The 22,899-nt window shown below is 39.1% G+C and overlaps 1 protein-coding gene across 1 annotated transcript in view; it reads left to right on the forward strand.

Annotated features, from left to right (window-relative positions):
• Positions 1-22,899, forward strand: part of PTPRK (protein tyrosine phosphatase receptor type K) — a 320,227-nt gene that overhangs the window by 223,060 nt on the left and 74,268 nt on the right. The window contains exons 7-10 of the mRNA XM_059835338.1: positions 3,567-3,869; positions 14,291-14,400; positions 15,659-15,860; positions 18,776-18,881. Of these exons, the coding sequence (XP_059691321.1) occupies positions 3,567-3,869; positions 14,291-14,400; positions 15,659-15,860; positions 18,776-18,881 (721 nt within the window). The remainder of the gene's footprint in view (positions 1-3,566; positions 3,870-14,290; positions 14,401-15,658; positions 15,861-18,775; positions 18,882-22,899) is intronic.

Here is a 22,899-nt window from a genome sequence, read left to right on the forward strand (position 1 = left end):
TCACTCAAATTCCAAGCTCTCAGTCAAGAAATCTTGCAAAATGAGTAAGCCAAACTACTGTTTTTCAAATAACTTGTCCGTATGGTGAGATATTCACTTAGTGTCTGGGCACTGTTATGCTCTTTCAAACTTGTTCTAAGAAAATCTGCAAAAAAACTCTAGAAAAAAAAAAACCCTAGAGTTGAGGAGTGGAGTTAGCATTTTGGTGGAAGCACTAGCAAATAAAGTCTAAATGAGCTCTCTGAATTGCTGCTGCTAGCTGATGCTGTCTGGTGGCCAGAGCACCGGTGACCTGGGAGCTGGGTACCGTTCAGTTTTCTAACGGCTCTGGCATTAAATCACCTTGCAGCTTTGAACAAGCTATTATTAACCTTTTTGTGTCCCTTTCTCCTCGCAGAAAATGATTAACACCGCTTACCTGTCTCAGAGAGGTAATTGGTAGATTAATATTTGGGAAATATTAAGTGCTTTCTGGTATTATTATTGAAACTCCAGCTGATAGGTTAAGAAATGAACAGAGTTTTGGGGAGTGTCTTATTTCTTCCCTCTTTGGCGTAGGGTGGTGATTTGGCATGAGTAATTCAACACAGAAGTGAGAAGTCATGGGCTTGAATGTTCATATATTTTGGATAGAAGTTCTGCATATGACTGAAAGAGGAAAGGTGAGAAAACAACAACTCGGAAGACAAGATGTAAATTGATTTACTGGGATTAGTAGTACTGAAAAAGTATCCACAGATCAGAAGAGAATGCATAAAGTGAAATTAAATCCCAGTAGTGATTTAAGAAGATGTTTCAGTAAAATGCAAACCCTGAAGTGTGATGGGGAAAAGGAAAAACAGCAGATGAGCACTTCTTTTGCCCCCATCGAGAACAAAGTTATTCTTAATGAGATGCTGAGATTTTTGGGAAGCCTACTCAAAAATTCAGTAGTGTTTTATCCGAGAAAAATAATTATTCGAAGATTGCTTTCTACTGAGGTGTTACAGATGGAGGCTTTGTGGTGTGGTAGTTTAAAACAATTGGTCCTTACCTCCAGAGATCCCTGAGACGAATGTTGCCCAGAAGCAAGAGTAAAATTCTGTTTTTAAAGCATCATTTTAGGAGCAGTGGGACAGTTGGCAGAGTTTACCAAAGCTGTTGAGAGACTCTGCAGACTTTAATTATCATCTCAATATTACAGAAGTTGTTTAATTTCTGCCAAAGAAGGGAATAGTTGTGAGAAAGTGAGATCACACTCTGTCTTTCATTCTTTCCTTTTTGACAGGTGAATAAAGGATGCTTTTCAGTGTCTCCTCTGATACTGTGACACATTTGTAAAATTTGCATAGAATTGTAAAATAATTTTCGTTTAAGACTAACAAAGCTTTTATTTTTTTATTTTTTGTCTTGTTTTTTGAAAGTGCCATCCAGCATAGTGTGAATGCAGTTTAAGTCTTGTCATGAAAGAAGCAAGATGAAAATGGAGTGCATTTTCTGTTACTGATTAGCCGGATTCAAACATTAGTAGTTTCAACTCTCATGGCCAGACAACATGTACTGCGATGTGTTTATTTTAGAGGTTCCAATAAATTTTAAATTCAGGTTTGAATTCCGTCTCTGGTGTGGGTGGTTGAAGGCACAAACTGGATTAGTAGAATAAAGAGGAAATCATTAAACTGAGAAGAATCAATCCATTTTAGAAGGAAAAATAAGCCTATAATACAAAACTTCCTTGGTGAATGGTATGTTTACTTTTTTAGGCCTCAGACTCCAAATCAGAGTATGTATAACTAGTTATTTACTGGCATTCATGTGAGAAAAAGGGCTGATAATTTTTTTTTTTTCTCTTCTAGCGGTTCTCTTCCTCTGTGACACCTGAGTGTGTTCAGGTTTTTTCTAAGTGCTTGCAGTAGCCAAGGAAATACTGATTCTTCGAAAACTCTTACCAGCTCCTTCAGTAGATCTACTGTGTTGCTGGTTGTTTTTTTTTTTTAAGGCTGCCTCACACCTGTCTGTACTTGCTAAAGCACCAGCCATTGTTTACTCTATAAAATCCCTTTTTGTCCTCCTTCTCTTCAAGTCTCTTATCTCTCAAGGACCTTTTCAATGCTATCTTTCAGCTTCAGATCTCTATTGTCACAGTATGCAATATGTTCAGAAAGCTACTGCCCAGGAAGTCTACTTACTCATTTGTATTTTTCTCCATATATATCATAAATCGGTACTTAAGGGCTTGTTCAAAATCCAGAAAGGGAAGGATAGGTCATGGAAAAAAATAGGCACAATTTTTAATCCTTAACACTCATCATGTTACTAGGAATACCTTCATGTTATATTTAGAACTTGGTTGTTTTGGTGTTTGAAACTAAATGTTTGCAGTTTGTCTGGCAAACTGTATGCTGAATAGATTACACTGATTCACATTTCCTTATTTCAATATACCATCTGTGCTTTTGGCTGGTTGTTAGCCTTGTTGGGACTCTCATTTCATAAATGCAAGTTACAAAGAACTGTTATGCCCAGAAAGAGAAATCCTGTATTTCACTTCCTTGAATTATCTCGACTGTTTTGACCTTACACCAGCAAGGACACGAGGCTGAAGCTGTACCTACAACAGGCTTTATATTCTCTGGTGAAGAAGGATGTATTAGCAGGGTAGAAAGATCCCCTTGGTATATTTCTAGTGAAACTGTCGTATATGTAGTCATGATGATGATTTTCATTGTGTAATCATTTTAATTAAGTTCAACGATAAAAGTTAGTCTTGCATGAGGAATGACTGCACTAGAGAGACAATGAAAGATGGATGGCGGCTTGGGGAGCAGCATGTACTCTGCTCGTGGAAATGCCTGTGGAGAGCAGCTGAGCTTGGGTAGCGTAGCCGGGCAGAGATACCAGCTCACAGCAATGTCCAGGCAAAGTTTTGGGGATCTGAAAGAAGCAGGATACAATGGGAATATCCCAAAGCACTTTTGGTAATATTTCTGAGGGTTTTTGCTTGAATGAATAGCTTCATTACTAAAATAATAAACATTAATTAATATCGGCATCATTTTTGTATCTGCCGGCTTAGTAAGGTAATTAGTATAATTAGTATACAGCATTGCTTGGTTGCATGATAAATCATAGTGTAGTGAATGTTGACTCTTTACCACTATGATGTATTATCTAATTTACGCAGGTTAAAAAAAAAAACAGTAAGGGGGAAATCAAGAAGGGAAGCCAGCGGTGACAGCTGGGTGGCCTTTTGGTCACTCTTCTTGCATCTGCTGCCTGTATTCTCAATTGCTTTGAATCGCTGCACTGTTAATTAACAATTCTTTTTCTCAGTGTTGCTAAGTCTTTATCACTGACTGAAACCTGTGAAGAGAAGCTGGAGAAGAATGAAGTAAAAAACAGAGACTGGCAGGTTTTTTCCCTTCAGGGTACTTGTACAAAGGATGATACTTTTTCCAGTAATAAGTCTGTGTTTGTTGGGTATTTCCTTTGCTTTCACATGCCTGGAGGCATCGTCCACCAGTTACAGTTCAGTGCAAGGACGGAGAATGTTAACGATGTTTTCTTCATTATATTCTGTTTTCTAGAACCTATGAGAACACCAAAAACGTTGAAGATTGCTGAGATCCAGGCCAGACACATTGCTGTGGATTGGGAATCTCTGGGTTACAACATCACTCGTTGCCACACTTTCAATGTCACTATATGCTACCACTACTTCTGCGGACACAACGAGAGCAAGGCGGACTGCTTGGACATGGACCCCAAAGCACCCCAGCATGTTGTGGATCACCTGCCTCCCTACACGAATGTCAGCCTCAAGATGATCTTAACCAACCCAGAAGGGAGGAAGGAGAGTGAGGAGACCATTATCCAGACAGACGAAGACGGTATGTGTAAATGCTGTTCTGGAAATTACATGCAAGTCCAGTCTAGACAGGTGGAAGGAAATGACTTTGTGTGTTACAATATGTGTCCCAAAGGATGGAAGTTCTCTTCTATTAATGTATTAATTAACCCTAAACCAGTAGCTTTAAAAGTATTATAGCTGTCACCCTGCATATATAGCGCAAATTGTCCCTGTGGCGCAAGTCAAACTCAATCTCTCTCTCGCAAGAAAAAGGAGGGTGGCTTCCCAGTCGTTCCAAAAATGTGCTAACACAGGTGGCAGGGAACATGTGGTGGAGTTAGGTGAAGGCTTCTTCACAGGATTAGGTGTAGTATTTCTTTAAATTTATATTTAAATATCAAGTTCAGTGTTTAAAGACTCTATTAAAAGATTTAAAACCTCTTCAGCAAATATATTTCAGCAATAATTTATGTTGCAGGTTACAGTATATAGTATCTGTTAACTGTTTGAAAGCCACCCATCAAATTAAAGTATTATTTTGACAACTTGGGAGTTGGACTCAGTGATCCTTATGGGTGCCTTCCAACTTGAGATATTCTATGATTCCTCTTTAAAATGCTCTCGATGAAGTTTTGTTAACAAAACAGTTGAACTTACCTTACTTGGGAAGAAATAAAGAATAGATGTAGATGTTAATGATGACATTTGGTGGTTAGGCTATGAATCTTGGTATGAAAGAGGTTAGAATAAAAAGATATTTTTCCCTAATAATATTTAAAATGTGGTAGTAAAGAGCAATTTTAGTTTCCTTTTCTTATTTAGATTTCATTAAAATATTGACAGCAACAAAATGAAAATAGATGCTGCCATCGGTAACAAAAAAAGAATAGTTGGACTAATGTAAGAGTGTAGATACATAAGAAGATAAAACTGAGAAAGGTAGTGTGTTTGCCTGTAAAATGGAGGAGAGACTATAGCTTTATATGTGGATAGCAATCAAGGTTTGAATCCGGTAGCACTTTTTTGCCATATATTTTTGATTTTACAAGAAATAGAAGAGGAATACGTTTACTGTTGCAATAAAGAAAAGAGAACAGCTTATTAAATAGGTCGAATATGAGGAGCTGTAGAGAACTGTAGAGATGTAGATGCAACACATGAAGATTTATTGACAAGTACGGAATTAGAATATTTCATGCAATTCAAATTTTAGCATTACTTTTTTAAAAAGTTAATTACAAATATAATCCATGATTAATTATTTCTGTATGTGTGTTTACATTATAGCTATTTGTGGCTGCTATTTTCCTTGAGGTTAGAAAGAAAAAAAAGTAGTAGTAATACTGTTATGTCCATGGAAAATTTATTTCTTTTTCTTTTTAACTGAGTTTTCAAGAAAGGTTATGGTTTCTGATAGCCTTTATCTAGTTAGATGTGCAGAGATGGTGGCTGGTTACTATAGCGCTGCTTGCCAAGAGCAGAGTCAAATGCACATATTTTGTCTTCTGGTTTTGCTGTGGATTATTCTTGGAAAATGATGCACACCGGCAGGTTTTGGTCTCAAGCTAGCACACCAATGTGCTATCAGTGAAATTGTTTAGACTCAGCTTTGGTGTCAGAGGTACCACAGTGTAGAAGAAGCCTCACCCAGTGAACAAAAGTTGCTAAGGTAAACTATTTCAAGCAGATGTTGTTTTCAAGGAGAGATTAATACATTTTAAAAGATATCTATATTTAGATGTGCTGGTGGTAATAATGCTTGTGACCTGAAAATTGCCTCTTGTGAGACTTACTCAGTCATAGTATTGGAAATGAAATGCAGATTTTTAATTGTGTTACTGATTGACTTTAAAGTCTATGTCCATTTTGTCGTGTATACAAAATACAGAGCGTGCAAGCGATGTGCAATACAGAGGGCTTTCAGCCGTCTCAGGGGATCAAAGGTGTATTCACACCTGTGTCTCTCCTTGAGCTCTCATAGCCATAGTAGACTGAGTTTTGTAGTTGACTGCCTATGTGTATGCTCCTAGTTTGGTCCCGTGTCCAAGTGATCAAGTATCTGTCTGAAACTGTTTTAAAACACGGTTGGCAGCCTAAAGAAGGACTCAGACTAAGAAGATGAGAGCTACAGGAAGATACATGAGTCTGTGCCCCACATATTTCACATGTGGTCAGAAGTAGCCTCATTGTCATGATGATTTTTGCAGGTTTTGTAGAACGAGCATGATGTTAATTACATAGTGGGGGCATTATCAGTGATTCACTTATGAGAAGGAAAATAGAGGGATCACAGTATTTTCCTACATTTTTGCAAATAACAGTAATTAGAAATAGCCACTGATTACATGGTTATCTGAAACTGTGCACTTACGTTGTGTACTTTTCATAAGTAGAAACTGAAACCTCCAGATGACAACAACAGATAATTAACTTTTTGTTAGCTTTTCTGTAGTGCAGTATTCTTTCCAATGACATTCTTTCTTACAAGGATCTGCTAATCAAGTAAAAACTTTGTAGACTGTTGGAGTTAAAGGTGTCTACCCCACATTTTCTTGTCTCTCATCTTTCCCATTTTGCCGTCATCTTCGTTTGCTTTGTCCATCTTCCCCATGCTTCCAGGTTTCTGTCCCTCTCTTCTCTTTGTTGTTGTTTTGTTTTAATCCTTCATCTCTCTTCTTCTATCATTTCACCTCCTCCCTTCTATTAGGAGCTTTACACAAATTTAAACCTCTGGGATTCCCTAAATGCAGATGATCTTGGACTTTTGCGGGGCCCTGGTGTGAGACAGTGAGGATCTCTGGTTGTCTTTCACAGTGGTTCACATTTATATAAGGCTGCTTAGCTGGGCCAGACCTCCCAGAGAGGCGAGTGATAACTGAGCAGTGTATGGTACCAGGAGCAGGATTAACTCAGGAAACAATTAGTAGAAGAACAGGGTGAGATTCAGAAGCTGTGCTTCGGACCTTTGGAGCCAGGACTGACAAACGAGGAAGGTTTTAATAGCTTGTAATTCAGTATCTGCAAGAAAGCAAAGCCAGGAATATCAGTCTGAATATAGCCTCCTTTCTCACCAGAGCTAGATCTGAATACTTGGTAGTTTTCAGTATTTCTATTTAACTTGGATAGATGGAATTAATCTTCAAAGTATATTATAGTAATTTGCAAAGAGCTGTACTCCACGTAAAAATTAATCCTTTGAGCAATACACTGTGAAACAAGTTGTGCAAAAGGAAGATGAAAACAAGGAAATTTGTTTTATGGGTGAAGCACCATCTTTCACTTTGGGGAGAGACCACACCATCACTAAGATTTGCGAGAAAGCTCTTCTGCATACCCGGGCACCCAGCATTATCTGTGCCGTGACAGGAACTCACCTGGCTTGTACCGGAGATGGACAGTGTTTGAAGGATTTGATAAAGGAAAAAGAGGAAGGCTCACACATTCTGGGGATGCATACATGCTGGGCAGAGATGATGTTTGGCATTTCAAACAAAGTACAAGAACCAGCAGTGACTTTATCACTTAGCATGAATCAGCAGCGTGCGCACGTTCGTTCTTGGAGCTGCCTGTTCACAAGGGCGCTGCGAACGGTGAATGGGATTAAAGCAGATAAATGCTTCCTTAATTTTTAATTGAAAACAGATGCAAAAGGCAGTGGATTAACAGGAGTAGTGACATTAACTCTGAGAGAGCAGTTACAGAGAAAGCAAATTGTGAAGCTCCAAGTGTTCGGTGGTGATTTTATAACTAGTAAGGGAGTGTGTCAGCTAACAGCAGGCAAACAACTAATTGAAAAAGATCACTTGGACTAAGATAAGTGCCCATTTTGGGGATTGAAAGTATACCAAAGCACCGGTCTGAGCCAAAGGACACGCTCATTGGACGCAAACGCAGCCCCCTGATCTTTCAAAGAGTATGGCTCATTCAGCTCTGTGCAGAGATCTCTAGAGCTGCAATGCAGAGTTAAGACACCAACTGTCCAACCATTACTCATGCTCCTGGGAAAACTCCAGCAGGCTCAGCACTCTGGGAAACAGCAGAGAAAGGGAGAAATGTTATAATTGGAGGACAAAAAAAATTAAAAAGTCAAATATTTAGTGTACTTTCTAAATGTGTGAAGAGAAGATACCTTCCACCAACTTTGAGGGAGGATTTTGTGGAAATAGTTGACAATATTTTTCTGTGTTTGATAGTAGGGCTGTAAGTTGCCTTTACAAAAGAAAAAAAAAACCAAAAAATATATTTTCTTTTTCTCCATTCACTATATGGTATGAGAAGCCCTTTTCCTTCGTGCTTTTTCAATTTGTTCTGGCACCCCAGGAAAATATTGGGGGGAAAAAAAGAAGAGGTAGAAAATACGCTTCCATCAAAGGAAACAAACAAACAATGCTTCAAGGAGCTTTGGAAAAACATAGATATAAAACTCTACTAGGTAGCATTGTAAAAGTAACAAAAATAGCTCAACTGGGAGAAAAGTTAATGCAGTGGGATGAGCAGGCAGTATGTCTGATGCTGCAAAGGAGGGCTGCAAAGATTGCTTGAAATGGCAAACTGTCTCGACAAACGTGTAACTTACCTAGCTGAGTGACACGTGCGTGGATGTCAAGTGAACCCAGTATGCTAATCCTATCGGGAAAAAATTGGCAAGTGATTGCAGTTAATAAAGAGAAACCCGTGGCTAAGAGACAAAAGTTTAAATGTGAAGTTGTCCATAAATGCCACTGCTAGAGGTATTGACCTCAGTCCTTGACCAAAGAGGGAGACTAGTGACCTATGTGTCGTGAGCAACGGCAAAATTTAGTGTCAGTATAGTCAAATAAGGGGGGAAGTTTTATGTCTTTCGCAGCAGTAAACTGAAACTGATTGTAACCGACCTACTGCGATTGATAAAAGGAGCATGGGATAACTAACCTATTTGTCCTTCAGCTCGTGAAAATAACCCCAATTCTTTTTTTCAGATGGTAGGTAAGATTTGCTATTGGCATATCATTGAGAGAGAGAAAAAGTTGTTGCAGAAAGGCACGTGAGCACTTTATATTAAAGACATCAGAAAAGTTGATTGTGAGAAAGTAAGAGAAATATTGAATTGTTAGCAAAGACTTATTTTAAGCTTACACTGAACAAAAGACAAATTAAGTAAGCTGTTTTAAGGTATTGCAGAGACTAGAAATACAAGCTAGGTTTTATATTAATAGCTCAGGAAAGATTGGCACTGAAACACAGAATTATTTACCCTGGCTGAAACAACTTCCTACTTTAATTTCCTTTAGATACCTATATTAGAAGCTTTATAGCTGAAAAAGTGGTATTGCATATGAGATTCTTTCTTGAAACGGTGTGTTTGACATAATGATGCCTGCAAATAGGCTGGAATTAGCGGCTGTTTTAGCAGTTTGCAGTGGAATGAGGGCTTACACCTGGGCCCACACGTTCCCGTTATTCCCAAGCCGTGCGCTAGCTGAAAGCACTCTCCCAGTATAGATTTCCATATTTTTAGAAAGTTGTAAGGTGTGTGAGGTTATTTCATCCTGACATGGAGAAACATTTCCAAATCCCAGACATCAGGAGTACTGAAGTCAGCATTTGGTGTAAGAAGGCTTTAAACAAAATACTGTGTTAAGTGCCTGAGCCCCCAAATTCAGCAACTCCACAACTCGTGGATTTAACCCCATTTGATATTCGCACCAATACCTAGGGTGAGCGCCGCTGCCGCTGAGACTGGTTAGCTTCTGTCAGCTTGGTTAGTAGCTTGATTGTAAGCATGTGTATTTGTCGTGTTAGTAACTTTATATCGGCTGGAAGGTACGGGGAGCTGTTGCTGGCGTGAGCCGGTCAGTTCCCACGCAGTCCAGCAGTGGCCCCGGGTGGGTGATGCAGACCTGTGCAGGACTGTGGGCTTTCGCCAAGTGCTGGGGAGCACGGCCCACTGCCCCCCAAGTTGCTCACTGCTGGGGGGGGCGGCACCCCTGCCACCTCCCAGGGCTCCTGTGCCAGCCCTGCTCCTCCAGGAGGAGAGATCATTAATCAAAGAGCACGTGCACCGAAGGAGACTGTTCAGTTTTCTTCTCAATAGCATTTCCTTCTCCACTGCAAATGGTGCAACTTGAGTAATTAACAAATACATCATTTTTGTCACTGCCTTTGGTGTAAATACTCTTATGGTAAAGACTAGTAATAGCAGTTCTGATTTTTTTTCCTTTTTATTATACAAAATTTGCTTCTATTTAAGCCTTAGTCTCAAGTTATAACAAAGCATAAAACTAAAATGGTAAATCCCTCAGAAAAAGCAAAAGGTGGGCCATTTTAATTGCTTGCAACATTTAAACAGTAGAAGAGATTGACTGTCACCATCTCCTGAAAATGAGCATCTACCTTTGGAGAAAGGCCGTAAGTTTGTTGCTGATACACTTTACTTTTTGAGTACTAAAAAGGAATTTTTCCCACTATAACTGTGCAAATATCTGCATGTAGCCTTTACCATATAGCATAATAATACTCTGCATGGCTTTCACGGAGTATAATAATAAAAAAAATACTCTGTTTACATACTCTTTCATTATTTTGTAGCAGCAAAACTGAAGCAATATAAATTCATTTTTATAGTGGTTAGTGTCAGCTAATACGTTGTTCTTCCAGAAGTAATGTGTGGTAATATAAATTTCCTGTTAAGTTAGTGTAGAACAAGGTTTAAATTACACTATTTGTGAATAACAATTTATTTGTGACTGTGACATAATTTAATGCAAATATATTGCTCTAAAATGAATTGGTCTGATGTCAGATTGATGGTTTGTACTTTTATTATGCGTAGTATTTATAAAAGTCCACCATCCCACATGTATACAGAAGAAAAGATTATCAGCTATTCACTATATGAATATATAGCTTCATTAAAAGGGCGCTGGAGATGCATGTAAATTGTGAAAGAAGAGCTTGTGATGTTTCCACTATAAAACCATGCTGAAATTCCCTTTGGATTTGTTTTATGTTACTTTTTTATATACATGTGCGTTTTATGTTTGTGTACTTTTTATAGGAAAAATGATTTTATTTTTTTTGTTAAAGTTCAAAATCTCTTCTGAAACCCATACAGTTAAACCCACCTAAATGATTTCACTTCTTCAGATGAGTGTAAATCTTGACTTGTTAGAAGTTTAGCATAGAATAATGCATGTGAAAGAAAGAATGTTTACTGTTGTTGTCCCTGAGAGATGGTGGGATCACACTTCGCAAGGTCAGCAGATGGAAAGAAAATCAATGGGACTAGAATCTTTTTAAAGAGAGGTCTGAGTCCAACTCCTCTAGCAGCTGCTTACACTTCTTTGAATTATTCAAATACCTGGCCATTGATAGGGAATCTTAAGTAACATACTTCACCTTAATATACACTTGTAATAGTCTTGAGTGTTTTGATGTAGTATAGACTATCCATAAGTCCAAGGGGAAGAGCAAGAGCTCAAGTAGGAAGAATGGGAGTTGAGAAGGCAGCGAAGATGTGCTGTGATGAGCGATGGGTTTTCTGGAGATGCACACGCAAGCCTGAAGAAAGCCTTCTGGGCTGTTTGTGAGGAGGCTTCCGAAAGCTGTTATCAGCACAAGGGTGATGTTTACCTGGCTGCTTCTCACCCGAGTCCTTGGTAAATATTGTATAAAAGGGAACACTGCTTTGGAAAGGTGAAGTTTAAGGTATTTCTTAAGTCCTTAGAGTCCTGCTGGGAGTCGTAGGAAATAGCAATGGCTGCCTGCATGGAAAGTTGCAGTTTGCGTCTTCAAAATAGTGTTACCAACAGATTACCTTGCTGGTTTTCTTTTGTTGTTGCTTTTTTGTGTCTTTGGGGTTTTTTAGTACTTTCAGCCTTTTTAAAATTTCTGTTTGTAACTAATAACTGACCTGAGGACAAAGACAAAAAAACAAATGTGGGAGTTTAGGCATTATTTTGACTAACCTGACCGATAAATCTATGGACCTGCTCACAGATATTCTGTTCTTTAAGCAAATCCCTGCTCCTGCTTTTCTCTTTCCATGCTTCCCTTTGCCCCTTTGGTAACACTGTGCAAATAAAAGACACTTTTACTATGGTTGAGTTGAAAAAATGGAAGGGAATAAATACCTTCAGACCCACCAAAACATGTCCTTCAAACTAAAATGAATTTATATTCCTTTTTCTAGGCATTTGAACTTTTATTTGTTTCTTTGTTTTAATTCCAGTTGAGCTCTCAGGTAATTTAAGTTGATCCCAGGCTTCATTTTTGGTGAATTTGCAGGGGTGGGTAAGGTTTGTGGGAATTACTGTTCTCTTTTTCTGGACGCTTTTGTCCTCTTTTACGTCCTGACCTTATTTTTACTGGGATTCCCAGCAAGCTCCTCATCACTGTGCTAGCTTCTGTTCTTGTGCCCTTCTCATGCCAGTGGGAAGAGAAGCATGAAACTAACTGGGATCATGTAGTTCCAGTCAGTTTAACATTGCTGCTGCTGCCACAAGCAACAAATTTTCTATTGCAGGAGAAGAAAACACAGTCATGCGATGTGGTGAGCCTGGAGGCTTCTCCCACTTGGGTGTTTAAAGAGAAAATGTAGGAGGCTTTATGCAACCCTAAAACTTAAGAGTCCTGCACCCAATTTCAATTGAATGTGAAACATAATCTTTAAAAGCACCACGCAAAAAATATTTAGCAGGTTTTTGAGCAATTGCGTCTGTTTTCTTTCTACGTTGCATGCTTTAACATGCTTTAATGTCAAATTTCATATTCTGTGTGCATGCCCCGGTGCATTCCTATGTTCTCTCCCAAACACAGATGTACATGCATACGCGCGCGCACACACAGCCACACATATGCATGCATCTTCCAGGGAAAATGTCGTGTGCATCAGGGTATATTCGTACCTCATTTGCGATGTAGAGAAGAAAAACAATAGAGCATTCCCATGAAAAACAAAGCAGTGCCTACAGCAAGTCTCTGAAGGCCACAGAGAGCACACAGGGGCTGTCATGGCGTGTCAGCCTTCATCCACTGCCCCGTCTGTATCGAGACACTGGAGCAAAGCAGCAACGTATGATTTTAGTTAACTTCTAAGCCTTTGCCTGACAGATGGATGAAGAGTTTCTGTGAAGCTCTCATCTGTTTACTTGTGGGTTTTTTTGACTCCATGAATTTATTATTAATGTGCCAATTTATGTTGTTTGTACCAAGGGTCAGATCATCATTTATGGCTTCCATGTAGACCGAAGTAAATCCTACTGTTGAGACAGACCACTCGCTCCTTGGTGCTGTTACCACAGTGCCTGGCGCTTCCTTTGATCCAACGGGTTTTAATTTATTTTTACTCTTTGTAAAACTTCAGTCTGCTTTGATAATTAATACCCGAGAAATGTCATGTGTGAGTCTCGCTGGCAGTTGCATTGAAGAAAATAGGCTGATTAAGAAGGGCAGAGAAATATATGTCAATATATTAAGCAGAAGTAACATTTTAGCTTGAAAGACTGCAGATTTGGGCAACTTTGGCTTTTTGAGGGGGGAGGGTGTTTGTTTGGGTCAGGGTTCCTTCAGGCACTCTCTTATCTTCGTCCCCTTCTTTCAGGACGTACGTGTTCAAATCTAGGTGAGCTGCTGTGGTTAAAAAGGAACAGTATGTGTAGGCAAAAATATCTTGTTAGCTGAAATGGGAGATAACTAAGCGCTCCCTCCTGGTGTTGATGGGATTACCAGGTACTGTGAATCACTCAGGCAAAGAGGCCTGAGGTGACACTTCAGACTTGTTATTAAACCGGGGATATTGGTTCCATTTAAAATAAGAAAGTAGGGTCATCTTAGTGTGGTTCAGTTCAAAGCTTTGAAAATGTCTCTTACTGGAAAGATTTGAAATAAGCAGTTTTGATCCTTCTGCAGCACGAGCATGTCAGTGGCTGAAAGAAATGGCATCTGAGCTGGTGTCTTTGCCCTGTGCCCAGCCCCCTCTTTAAACAAGGATTTCTTTTAAAACAACAAATCATAAGAAGGGGTGACTGAAAACTATTCTGTAAGCATGTCTCTTGTTTGGAAGATGGGGTATTACATAGGCTTTTCCTTGCCTTTGATTTTTCTTTTTGAAAGGATTTCAAAACCGTGTAGTCTTTGTCCTAAGATACGCTTACTACAGAGTTCGGTGATGTTCCCTGAAGTCATAATCTAGCTTGAACTGTTTCCTCTGGCTATACTATGAGACAATTTGACTTTGCATGAAGTTTTGAAAACCATATATGAGGATAACATTTCAACTTCATGCTCTCTCTGCACTGCGAATGACAAAACACACTTTGAAGTGCTTTTTCATACTCTCTGCCGCTTCCTTTTGCGTGCGAATGAATATTAATAAAAATAGACCTGCGCTCACTTTTTGTTTTAATAGGATGTTCTGTCATCTCTTTAATTTGTCAGTCTCATGAATTTCCTATTTTTAAAAGTTTTTTATTTTGTTTGTAGTGCCAGGCCCTATACCTGCCAAGTCAGTGAAAGGAACTCCTTTTGAAGATAAGATCTTCCTCAACTGGAAGGAACCTGTGGATCCAAATGGCATCATTACTCAGTATGAGGTAATCATTAAACAGCTAACAAGCATAGGATAGGGCTAGGAAAGTGCGGCAAGAGGGGTGGCTGACGGTGGGTGTTCATGCTCTGTAGGCAGCTATTCAATTATGTGCTGCTTTCATTTACAGAATACTGGATTTTGTGTAGTAATTAGATATTCAAAAATCATAATTATGGTGCATATGTTGTTGGCTGGCCAGCCCTGTCAAGTGGTTTTGGCATGCAAGTATAACAATATGACAATCCACGTGGGAGGTGCTAGTTTTAAAAATCTTGTATCATTACTATGGATCCTTCCAAAGCGATGACAGCCATGATCTGTAAAATCTTCTTTGTTGGATGAGAAGGTTACATCAAGAGTAAGATGGTTATTAAATTTGGAGCAATGTTTTTTAGCTTTGTCAGATCTTCAGATATCAGCCTTCAAGAAAACCTCCATATATATTCTATTTAAAGTGTATTTAATATATGAGCCTTCTGGGGACCTCCACAGGAGGTTGGCAGGAAACAGGAGCTGATTTGAGGAACAAACACCATCCTCTCCAGCACTCCTTTTTTAAAGGAACAGAGGATATCATTTTGTGTACTAGTGAATTCCAGGAGGAAGGCAAACCAACTAACCAAACAAAACCACTTAAATCCGTTTGTTTATCTATTTAATGCTAACAGAGTTCTTTAAATAGTATGGGTTAACCCTGGTGGGCAGCTCAGCCCCACTCAGTCGCTCGCTTACTCTCCTGCAGTGGGATGGGGAGAGAACCGGAAGGGCAAAGGTGCGAGCTTTTGTGTTTTAATCACAAATCCAAAACGCAGCACCATATGAGCTGCTATGAAGAAAATTAACTCTATCCCAGTCAAAACCAGTACATTAAGATGTTATTGCTGGCTTTTAATATATTAGCTTAGTTTGGGCAGCGCTTAAATAGGATTATTAGAAGAGAGGAGGGAAATGTATTACAGTAAGTGAAAAATAAAGTGTTTTGGTGGAGATGGGGAGGATGGTGAGGGTGTCCTAACTTAAATGTAACAGTGACATTTTCCATACATGAACTAAAATCGCAAAGAAAGAGAGATGAAGGGCACCTGCGTAGCCTTTCAAGTGAAGCAGACTCTACAATAATACGCATCAAGTCCTCATGGTGTCCCCAAGACAGGTGGCTAGCTAGATGAGCATGTGTCTTTTGTTTCCTTTCCAGCCAAGCTAACCTAATCCCCTTGTGCTAAAATCTGTAACGATTGTTACAAAAATAATTGTTTTCACAGGTCAGCTATAGCAGTATACGGTCGTTTGATCCTGCAGTTCCAGTCGCAGGACCTCCGCAAACCGTGTCGAAGCTGTGGAACAGCACGCACCATGTCTTCTCACACTTGCATCCTGGTACTACTTACCAGTTCTTTATACGTGCAAGCACCATCAAAGGGTTTGGACCAGCAACCACAATCAATGTAACAACCAACATCTCAGGTAAAAACAAAACCAAAAAAAAGTGTGTGTGTGAATGTTCACTGGTTTTATAAGGTTTTGGGGGTTGTTTTTTGTAAGACTTGAAAAATCAGGAAATGTGAAAGAAACCCCCCGAAAAATCCTATCATATTGTGAAACTATATTATCGAAAATGTTTTTGAGCCTATTTGCCAAACAATAGCATAAGTTCAGCGATAAATCCTTGCATGAGGTGGAAATTGCACACCTGTAGTTGTCAACTGTTTGATTTTGTGTAATCTTGTACTTTCACCTAAAGATTTTGAAGTGCTGTATAAACTTTAACTAATTAAGCCTTTCAGCACTCCATAGGTCATGAAGTACTATATTTGTTTTGCAGATTAGTAAAGGCAGATGCAGAAAATTAACTGACTTACTCAAAGTGACACCACTTAGCAGCACACAGCTATAACAGAGTTGGGGCAGTTGGGAGGAGTGTGAATTTCTTTTGCCAGATTCATATAGGTCTGCTTCCTCGTGCCTTTATTCACTCACTGCAATGCAGCAAGATTGACACTATTCATCTTAATAATGCACGGCAAGCTCTAGAAGAAAGTAATGTCAAATGGAACGCTTTAGTATTTTTATTTTCTTAAATTTCAGTATTATTCTCAAAAAATAAGATAGTAGCTTATGCAGGTGATAGCAGAAGGTAAGTCAGTGCTGTATCTAGAGAGACTGTTGATTTTATGACATGGCGACTTCAGAGCTTGGCAGAGATCAAAGAAGTCAGTCATTTAGAAATGTAAACAGCACAAAGCAGGCTATTTTCCTTATTATCTGCCATAATGAAACTTACATTGTCCTATAAAGGGAGGTTAATGATGTATTGGAATGCACCTACCATTTCTCTGGGAAACTACTTATGTAGTCTCCTCAGCCAGTTCCAAAAAATGTGCACATAAATGAAAATGGGAGAAAATTCAAGGCAGAGCTCCCTGAGTTATGTAGCAAGTGAAATGCTGCAGTCGTAGATAACTGCAACAATTTGTTGAATACCATCCCAGCACATAAGTACTAGCACTCCTCATACCCCAGTCCCTTCAAAAAAAACAACCAACCAAACCACCAAAAAATACCAGGCGACATGTTCTCTTCTGTTTCTTTAGCTATTAGGTTGTTTTGAAGTCTGCTATTTTACTCAGGTTCTTTTAAGGGCCTTGTATTTCTTCACAACTTCTAGTTCATAAATTTTCAGGGATAATGGTGGTGTAGTACTTGCATACTTGTCTTCTCTTTGTAGGAGAAAAAAACTGTGTAACTATGTAATTATGTAATATCTTGCTAGCATGTCTGTCCCCCAGACATTTCAGTATTTTGAGAAATAAGCACCTCAAGACATTTGGATTATTTAGGACTACAATGTTTTCAGGATTCTTCAGATGTGCACTCTTTTTCCACCCAGAAATGTTGGGAATTTTGTCCAGAATCTAGTCTACCACACTTTATAGATACAGTATGGGTCTAGTACAGTTGGCAAAAGATGGTTAATAGTAGGAAAGCTTAAAGGCAGGCTGAGACACTCTTTGTATCTGAATTTCAATCTGGGTTTTTTTTTTTCATCTTGCTTTATGCTAAACTGTTGTCTAGTTTCACTCTGCATAACTGATACTTTTTATGAAACAACACATAAGTTTCAGGAAATGCTAGCTTTATTTTAATGAGGAGTGAAATTATTCCTTTTAACCAAGCTTACAAGTGGTTGCCATGATCCTAGTGAACATGATGTAAATAGTAATTTATAAATGAACATTGTTTCTATAAAATAATATTTCATGAAATAAGAGCAATTTTTCTGTTCATCTAGGATCTCGGACTAATGAAGCAAGGCTTTTAATCTTTCAGTGCTCTTTTGTCTATTGATGTATTATCATAAAATTATTATGACTTAAATGATTGACATCCTGCTAGGAAACATCTTTTTTTGTGAAAGTTCATCATACAGGCATCATTAACAATTTTGTAAAGATGCAGCCACGTATTTAAAAAACCATGCAGATAGTTTTCAAGCCTGTTAAAGATTAGTAATTAATAGAAATCTATTACTTTCTGAATCACAGAAAATCCTGTTTCTTTTCTTGCACTAGAAGTGAAGTCAGCAACAGTATTACCAGTGAGGGCTGTGACAGGTTTGTGCAGAAGATTAAAGTTGGATGGTTGAAGTGATCACCACCACCAGCCGTCCAACCCACAACAAATATTACTGCCACAAAGGCCTAGCAGCCAGTCCATTAGTGAATCAGTTCCTGAAGTGCTTCTAGTTTTGACTTTGTTTTTTCTTAATATCCTCGGCTGAAAACTGCAGTGATTCAGAAACTGATCCATGAACAGCTTGGCCATCCACTGTTAGAAATAGAAGGAGAAATGGACATGGGAATAGACTCCCCCATCCAGTTCTAGTCCACAGATGCATGTCTGTCCAAGCCCAATTTTCCTGCAGCCTGGTTGGTATTGGTGTGGTCTCCCATGGGAAATGTGAAAGGCTCCTAAATTGTTGGAGAAGGAAAAAGAGAGGTGGTAGAGGTGGGTCTTCAAGATGGTGAATATAGTTGTTTGTAAGGTAGGAGGAGCGAGGCCTAAATGGGATTTTGTAGTCTTTGTGTTTCTTGGCAGTCACCTCCTCCCTCTATTTCTGTCTTTCTTGAATAAACTTGTTTAATGAGGTAGGTATGATTTGATAGGGAGCATTAGGGATGGCGTTATCAGTTGTTGGTGAAGTCCCATTTATGCTCTAGTAAAAGATTGTGCCTGACTGGAAAATCATTAAAAAAGACTCACATAGCTGATGAAGACTGTGGCTTCGTACTACGTTGTGAACAGCCACAATCTCATGAAAATTCAAAATGTTTTCACTGATTTGTTTCTCATTCTTTTCCTTCCCACTCAACATTAATCAGCTCCCACTTTACCGGACTATGAAGGAGTCGATGCATCTCTCAATGAAACTGCTACTACGATAACTGTACTCTTGAGACCGGCACAGGCCAAAGGTGCACCTATCAGGTAAAAAAAAAAATCTAAAAAACAAAATTAAAAAAAACCCAAGAAGCTATTTTTCAGTTAATTACATGCTGTCTCACAGCTCACAAAGCTGTTCATTTCTAAGTGATACTCATTTGACATTGCTATTGTTTTTCTTAGCTAGACTGAGCTTACCACTAGATCTGTAATTAATAAGAAAAAAAACTTTGGGTTTTTTTTTCCCCTCCCTGCCCACCCCACCCCCCAAGATAGTCATGTCATGAATCATCTAGCTGTCTGTCCTGTTTGATTTAGGGTCCCCAGGAACACCTCCTATCCATTATCATTTCTTTTTACTTTCTCACAGTCTCTCTGAAATATGAGGTTGAAAGGTGTTTGTCAGAAAGTGGATTTGAAAATAACACTTCCTCTCCAGTGCTTCAAATCAGCTATTCTGGAGCATATATGTATGATTGGAAAATTGGAAGCTCAGAGGAAATGGGAGAATAATAGTGATGAATACAAACTATTTGACCTTTTTCCTCTCAGAGTGCTTCTTACTAGAAATTATGTAGCAAGCTATTAAATTATATTTGGCATGTCCCATAATCATATTAAAATGTTTCATTTATGTTAACTTTGAGGGGTCTTTCTCTTTCTGCTGTCTATTGAGAGATAATTTAATTCTGTTTGCAAAGATTAGTCCACATCCTGCTCTTTACTTCTACTTGTTAGTGCAAGAATTTTGTAATACTATTTGATTCCATTTGTGTTTTACTGATGTGGCTGCATCAGCAATATTCAGGGACAGGGTTGACTAATTGGGGGTTAATTAGCTACTGAGCATCAGAACCTTTTCATGCTCTTACCCTTGTGACATTTTAGAGAAACACAGGCTAATGCATTTCATGCTGTGTTACATTAAGTCAGTTACTGTGGCTCAGCTGATGTTGAGTAATGTGCCTGAGCCCTAAAAGTAGAGGAAAATTAACTGTTTCGTAAGTCTGTTTCCATTAAGAGGAATGTATGTTTTACTTGGATGTTGTGGGGATGAGTCACGTACCGATAAGCATTTTTATATGCTTATCATATAGTCACCTTTGTGATTGATATGATCAAGTTATTTATCTATATTCTGTCATAGAAGATAATCCAGATTCATCCCCTTTATAGGACATATTTATGTGTTCTATTCATAAATAAAATTGTAATCCTGTACATCATTAGTTTCTGAAAGATTGCCCTGGAGCAAACCTTAGGATTTTTTGGGTTGTGAAGAATGATGAAATGTAGAGGCCTACATTCAGTACAGGACTTAGGTTCCTAAAATAGGGGTTTTGTTGAATTGATAAAGTAGAAAGCAGACCTGTGAACTGAAAATGCTCCCAAGTTATGCAGGTCCTTAAACTTACTATATGCTTTTGTAGGTAGGTGCTTTTAAAGCCTTCCAGGTGTCCTGCTGCTGGCCATATCCAAAGCTGTCCCTGTTCAAGAAATGTGATCTCTCTCTCTCTCATCTAATCCATGCCAAATCCTTTCAGTCTTGTGCCTGGTCCCCCAAGGGAGCTGGTGCGTAGGCTCGTCCAGAGCATGCCTGCCAGACACCACTGGGATCTGCTGACGGTGGTTCTCAACTTTGCTACACCAGCTGGTCTGTGGCACATTTCTGCAGGCAGCAGCAGTCTCCCGCCTTCAATCCCACCACTCACCCTGAGGGGGGTCAGTCTCGCATCCCGGGTTTCTCTCCTGGGGGTTTTCTTTCGCAAACTGGTAGCGAGCTGGGATGTGGCTAGAGGATTACTCATACCTGGCTCAGGGAGCTCTGGTTTCTCTGCACTGTACTGACAGGCAAGTTACTCACTTCAGAGTAAACCTGCAGCACACCACCTCATATTTATTCTCTCTATTTTCCTTACAGCATCCTCAGTCCTATGGCATGAGCTTTCACTGTGGCCTATGAAGGTGGCAAAAAAGATCTATGTATTGAATGTTAATGGATAGTTTGATAGAGTATTAATAACTGTTGTTGGAGTATGTTCTGAAAAAGCACGTCTTTCTTCCTGTCTCCCATCTTCCCTCTCCACTTTAACTGATTTCTAAAACCTAAGTGAGTACATTATATTTCTAACATCAGGAGGCCAAGGAAGTAAGTCCTCCACTATAACCAGAGAGCTGGGCTTTATTTTTAAAACAAAACAGGTGGTTTTTTCCTTACTCCGAATAAGGAGCATTCTCCAGGGGATTGCAGAAGACATGGTCCCATTCCCTTTCCTGAAGTTATGCATATCACAGTCAGGTATTTTTCAGCAGCTTCTTAAAAGGGGAGATAAATGTAGCACGCTGAAATTCTGAATTGATTCAATGCATTTCGCTAAACTTTATGATGCATTTCAGTGAAGCTTCACTCCATCCACACTGCAGTTGTGTTTCCACTACAAGCTGGCTTGCTGCCATAATGAGTGTTACTAGGTAGGTGGGAAAAAATGCATTGCCGTGCCTGCAGCTGTGATTGAGCAGAAGGGACTCAAATGCTGTTCTTTAGCCTGACACTGAAGAATACAGTTGGCTTTTTGAAAAGGTTTGTTTGCACCCACTCCTTCAATCCCTGGAGCTGTAGATGGTAGAAAGATCATTTTATTTAATAGCAGTAGGTCCATGTTTTGGGGCCGGGGGGAAGGTAGAAAAGGAAGAAAAAAGGCTAGTCTGATATTCTTTTGCTTTTACAAACAGAATTATACTATGATCAGATTTTGTTGTACCTCAGCCTGTCCATCAGCACAACCCCTCCAGGAAACAGATGTTCCTTAACCCAAGTGTAATCTATGTGCAGCTGTCAATCATTTCTTTAAGACACTACATGCCACAGTCGTCACAATTTAAACATGACTCTGATCATATCTTCCCTGTCAAGTGTTATCGTGTAATCTCTAGCATTCTTTATGCCCCCCTGAAGTTTTAAACCAAATTACAAACTAGAAATGCAAAGGGAGACAGGGATAGATGGCTCAGGCTCACTGTGAAGTGTGTACCATTTCGCCATCAATCTCGTGGATGAGATATCAGTCGGTAGCATCAGTGGTGCTTCAGTGATTCATTTGAAGACGTGGTTTATCGCTGTAGTTTTTCTGAAGGATCCTAACTGAGCACCAGCAAAACAATCTTTTGTTTTCAAATCCTACTGCAGATGAGGATTATGAAGAGCGCATATCAGAATCAGCATAGACAACTTTTTAGTGATGAAATCTATTTTATTTGATTGGTAAAGTGTTTTTCTTACACCTCATACGCAAAACCAAGTTGTTTTCATTTTGCAACAAGACTAATTAAGTGGACCATGGCAGGGAGCAGCTAAAACTTAGTTGTCAGTCAGAATTCCAAGAGCTGGGGTTGTAATTTGGGCTGTCAGTCAGTCTGGCACCTGTAAAAGGAGAGGACACTGTGTCTCCACTAGGCACATAGAAGGAAATCTCTAGCTAGTATTAAAGCCTAGTGAGAATAGGGCTGAAGTATGAACAACATGTTCACCACTGCCGTACCTCTTTGGGAGCCTGAGTTTTTAGGGAGGGGTGAAAAGGAAGATCTGTTGGCAGGAGCCTCCTTCGGCTGTTTGTAATCATCTTGGTCAATAGGGAGGTACTGTGCAGGTTTTCCTAAGATTAAAAAAAAAAAAAAAAAGTTTTTTGACATGAAAAAAAATTTCTTCATGCAAAAGCTGAGGAGCTCTTTACCTGCTTTCTCCGCTTACCTGGCTGGCTCAGACAACTGTTTGGCCTTTATGATCCTGACAACTTACGTAGCAGGTTCTGAAATTTGTATTACTCTTCAGAATAGCTCAGAATTTATTTAAATCATCAGGGAGAAGGAATATTGTCATCTAGGTTCTCCTCTCCTGCCTCTTTATTTCTCTCTTTTATTCCTTCTTTACTGTATGGGAAGACCAGAAAAAAAATTGCTATTGTAGGAATTCCCTCAGCTCCAGTCACAAGAAAGCTCTCTCAATAATTGAATTCCCCACCGTTACACAAAAAATGTGTAGAAAATGTAAGATAATTGAAGCTAG

Source organism: Gavia stellata, chromosome 2 (genome assembly GCF_030936135.1).
Source record: "Gavia stellata isolate bGavSte3 chromosome 2, bGavSte3.hap2, whole genome shotgun sequence".
Lineage (NCBI taxonomy): Eukaryota > Metazoa > Chordata > Aves > Gaviiformes > Gaviidae > Gavia > Gavia stellata.